The sequence below is a fragment of the Eucalyptus grandis genome, chromosome 3, assembly GCF_016545825.1.
Source record: "Eucalyptus grandis isolate ANBG69807.140 chromosome 3, ASM1654582v1, whole genome shotgun sequence".
Taxonomy (NCBI): Eukaryota; Viridiplantae; Streptophyta; class Magnoliopsida; order Myrtales; family Myrtaceae; genus Eucalyptus; species Eucalyptus grandis.
Genome location: NC_052614.1, coordinates 11,320,954 through 11,325,316, shown reverse-complemented (window position 1 = coordinate 11,325,316; position 4,363 = coordinate 11,320,954). Strand labels below are relative to the sequence as shown.

At 45.5% G+C, this 4,363-nt stretch overlaps 1 protein-coding gene across 1 annotated transcript; it reads right to left on the bottom strand.

Annotated features, from left to right (window-relative positions):
- Positions 1 to 546: 546 nt before the first annotated feature.
- LOC104429119 (glutathione hydrolase 3) lies at positions 547 to 2,909 on the bottom strand. Its single transcript, XM_039308062.1, has 5 exons — positions 2,390 to 2,909; positions 1,914 to 2,149; positions 1,551 to 1,815; positions 1,214 to 1,351; positions 547 to 1,111 (listed from the first exon to the last, which is right to left on the bottom strand). Exons 1-5 carry the CDS (start codon positions 2,903 to 2,905, stop codon positions 839 to 841), a joined length of 1,428 nt encoding a protein of 475 aa, XP_039163996.1. The 5' UTR covers positions 2,906 to 2,909; the 3' UTR covers positions 547 to 838.
- Positions 2,910 to 4,363: the final 1,454 nt, after the last annotated feature.

Below are 4,363 nucleotides of genomic sequence, written 5' to 3'. Positions count from 1 at the left end.
AATTTCTTGATCTTACGTGACTCATCGGAGTGCCTAATCAGCATATAACACCTAAACAATGGCGTGTAGGCAAGTTGATGAGTGACCATTTGAATGTTAAAAATTGTAAATATGGATTATTTGAGTGCCACTTATTATTAAAAGTGATTACTTAAGTATTGGTCGTTAGTTAAAATATATATATATCTTTAATGCCAATCATTGGTAAAAAGTGATCTCTTCGGTGCTAATTTCATTTAAATGGTGATTATTGTGCGACATTATTTTGGCGTCCATGTACTGGATTTTTTTTTTTTTAAATGTGTCAAATTATATTAAAATTTTAATTATAAATGTCATGTAATCAATTTCGCCGGAATATCTCGCTGAAGGCACTTAAATTATTGTTTTTTCTTTAATTTGGCACTTAATTGAGCCAGTGAAAACTTTTGGTATTAAATTGTGGTATTAAAGTAAGCGCTGCACACAACTTTTGGTATTTCTAGTGTACTAAACCTGCATTCATTTGCTCATCTCACCCGGTGAAATTTCAAAGAGGACCTAGAAACTCATTTGAAAAACCAGACTCGCGGAGGCAGAAACCTTATGTTGGGTTCTGTGATGTGCTGTCTACATCGACTGCTATTTGCTTTGCTTGCTTCTGCTGACATATTCTAAGTCGAAGACGCATCGCTTTGATATTTTTTCTAATGCAAATTGCAATGTGTAGAAGCAGATTAGGGAGCTAATTTCATCGGATCATAATGCGGAAACTTCATTAAAGCATTGGCTGGCGATCTCTATACCATTCACCATCTATCTTTATGAAGCGGTTCCTTCTCAATTCCTCCGGAACGGATCAAACCGCAGCAGGCCTCCCATCTTTTCTAGGATCACTTACGGCAGTAAGAGTTCCATGGACGACTCCAGAGTTGAAGTCCTCGCAACTCATGTGACCCGAATCAAGCGTGCTTTGTAGGCTGTGAACGACAAGCTGGACAATTCCTCCTCCTGCTCTGGCTTCCAACTTATGACCTCTCTCCTTCAGGAAAAGCTTTTGCTCATCCGCAAGCTCAATGTGATTACCATTGATGCAGGTGTAGTTTTCGTAGTATACCACATTCGGTATCAGCTGCGAAATAGGAAAAGGACTGAGTTGAAAATGACAGGAACGTAACAACTTCGGATAAGAATTCGATTGCAAGGTCGTGAATGAATAAGGTCGAAATGGTACCCTGTGGTAGACCCTTGGATACTGAACAGCATCCGATGGTTCCATTCCCAGGACGAAGTGATTTAGAAAAACTTGGGTCACTGCTGGAATTATGTCCATTCCTCCACTCCCTCCTATGACTCCTGCCAACCGGTTACCCTGCATTCAGTAGATTTCGATTAGAAACCCAAAATTCAAGTTGAGAAGAGACAAAGTTTAGGTTTCCTTGGAAATTCAATAGACGGTGCCTGGGAAATTTTGCTTGCTTAGATGTGATTCAACGAACACAAGATAGAGCTATTCGGTCAAAGACAGTATAGATTCTCTTCATGTCAGCCAAAGGACTGTGTTTGCACACCTTGGTGATGATGAGTGGGGTCATGGAAGACAGAGGTCTCTTGTTTGGTTTGATGAAATTCGCTGGAGCAGGAGGCAGGCGGTCGGAGGAAACCTCCGTGGGTATGGAGAAGTCGGCCATCTCATTGTTGAGCACGATACCTGTAGAAGGCGAGAGAACTCCACCTCCAAATGGATAATTAACAGTTGTAGTCATAGATACGGCATTCCGTTCTGCATCTACGATGCCAAAATGGCTGGTACCATGACCTTTAAGTTGACTCCACCTGCCAGCAGAGGGTTAAACCAGGTTAAATTACATTAAGTTCACAACAAAGCGGAGGACTGTTTTGATTTTGCCAAGGTCGAAGTAGGATCTTCATACTTGTACATGTAATACTCCGAAGGGAAAGTAGTATCGTCAAGTATCCTTTGTCTCAGTTGCTTGGCGAAGGATGGAGAGAGCATCTCGGACATGTACTCACTGATGCTCACAAAATTAGGGTCGGCCAAGTTCATCCGGACACCAAACATGTGCTCGATCGCCTCTATCAAGCGGTGCATCCCAAGATTTCCCTCTGCAGCATTGGAATCTCCATAGTCGTTGATGATCTCCATGACCTGTTCATGACCATAACCCGAGATCAGACACTCCAAGTCCGTCTATGCTCTAAAGAACAACTATACCTGACACTGTCTCATAAGACAAATTCCAACTTCCGCTCATCAACCATGGATCACAGCACTTTCCCATGCTACAGGCTACCGGAATTGGAATTTTTCCTCATAGCAGTAGTAGATGATCGCTATTTCACATGTTGGGTGTCGCCACAAACGGAATTTGTTAAAGAAATTACTCACCAGTTTGAACCCTAACGTTCCGCTCGAGGGAGGCTGCATTCCGAATGCAGTATAGCCCATGACCTCAACGGACATCGCATCCGTTACTTCGACTTTATAATTCCGTAGGTCCTCCATCTTCAAAATCCCTCCAGCCTCTGTCACGTCCTTGACCAACTTCTCGCCGACGCTCCCCTCGTAAAATGCATCTGGCCCTTGTTCTGCTATGGCCTCTAAGCTTTGGCCCAATTCCACGTTATAACAGGTATTGCCAGCGCGTAACAGCTTCCCGCCAGGCGCAAACACTTGTCTCAAGCCAGGATCGTTCAAGATCATCTTCGCAGAGACTTCTATCTGCCGCGCAAGGTATGGAGCGACCACGAACCCTTCCTTTGCCAGTTTTATGGACGGTTGGAACAAGGTGCTCCATGCCAGACGGCCGTGCTTCAACCACGCCTGATGAAGGCCGACTATTTCACCAGGCACTCCCATTGACAAAGCGCCATAGTACTTAGCCGAGGGATTGTTCTCGTACATGTCCTGTTAACACCACTAAAAGTTACGATTTTTAACAGGTGGGAGGGACGAAGCAGATCGTTCGACATAGGAGAGATCCCAAGGGGACTAGTTGTTTCCTCTATACGCCCAAGATAATTCATTTGAACAGAAGCTAAAGACTTGATAAAAGTTACAGAGGACAGCATTTAATGAACAGGTTTGTGCATATAATTTTGATAATTATTATTTTTCTTTTCTTCTTTCTTTATTTTTAATTTTCCTTTTTCATTCTTCATCGACGGCGACCACCACTGTGAGCTTGAGTCTTGCCGATCTAGCCTTGCTAGCGTCAGAGGCCACAAGGCCTCCGTCCCCAGATCAGCAAGCTCGTCCCTCGCCTATGGCTGGTCACTGGCTGTCGCCATGGCCAGCCGGAAGAAGGAAAAGCAAAAGGAAAAAAAAAATGAAAAAGAAGGAAAATATGAGTTCTAAATCATTTTGCCATCTTTACTGGCAGAAAGAGGATAAACCTGTGAAGCAGCCAAAGGAGCTGTTTCCCTCATGTTGTACGCTTCGGTTTTTGATGTCGATGAGGACCGGACGATCATGAAAGCGCCGCCTCCAATCCCACTAGCCATCGGATTGACGACGCCAATGCACAGAGCGGTGGCGACAGCAGCATCGACCGCGTGCCCTCCTTTCCTAAGCATCGACGCCCCGATCTCAGAGCAACAGCCATTATCAGCAGCGACGGCGCCTTTCTCTGACTCGACGACTACGGCATTGTCCAGAATACTCCCACCGCAGTGGCAGAGGCAGGGCTTCTGCTCCTTGATCTTGCTGCAGCACGGACTGGTCAGAGGGGTCGCATATGTGATCGTGCTCAGGGAAAAGCTCTCCTCTGTCAGCGGGCACGTCACGGTGGCCTCCCTGCTCGCAAGCGCTTCCACTGGGAGCAGCACCGCTAGAAGAAGAGCGCAGATCAGGGCCGCCATTGCTTCTCTGGTTTGGGCTGCTCTGGGAGGACCCGAGGAGAACCAGAGAGAGTCGGGTCAATTTTGTTGAGCGCAAAGGTCCGTTTGAAAGAGTAGGAATGGAGTGTCAAGCTGTTGCAAGGACTCCTCGTGAAAGAGAAGTTCCATTGAAATGAAATACAGAAACCGTGCGTTAACTTCATAGCAAAGTCTGTGACCAAGGTTGAAGATGCCCGTCATCACTCAGTGCTTTGATTGGGACCGCCACAAGGCAGGTGTTGGATTTTATTACCATTGCCGTTCAGACTAATCGAGTAATTTTATCATATTCCGAGGGATCACAAAATTAACTCGCTACATTTCACGTGCGGGCCACCGATCGAATTCAATCTTGCAACATGTAAATATATCTCGCTCCGAGAACAACGGCCATCGTCAGCGGCAACGACGCCTTTCTCCGACTCAAGAACTATAGCATTGCTCATAATACTTCCACCGTGATTGCTCCCTGCTCCCATAACCC

Excerpts from the sequence above, each read along its gene's own strand:
- LOC104429119 (XM_039308062.1), bottom strand. The coding sequence starts at position 2,905 with ATGTACGAGAACAATCCCTCGGCTAAGTACTATGGCGCTTTGTCAATG. Across the intron at positions 2,150-2,389 it reads GAACGTTAGGGTTCAAACTG|GTCATGGAGATCATCAACGA; the intron begins GTGAGTAATTTC and ends GGTCATGAACAG. Across the intron at positions 1,112-1,213 it reads ATCCAAGGGTCTACCACAGG|CTGATACCGAATGTGGTATA; the intron begins GTACCATTTCGA and ends CCTATTTCGCAG.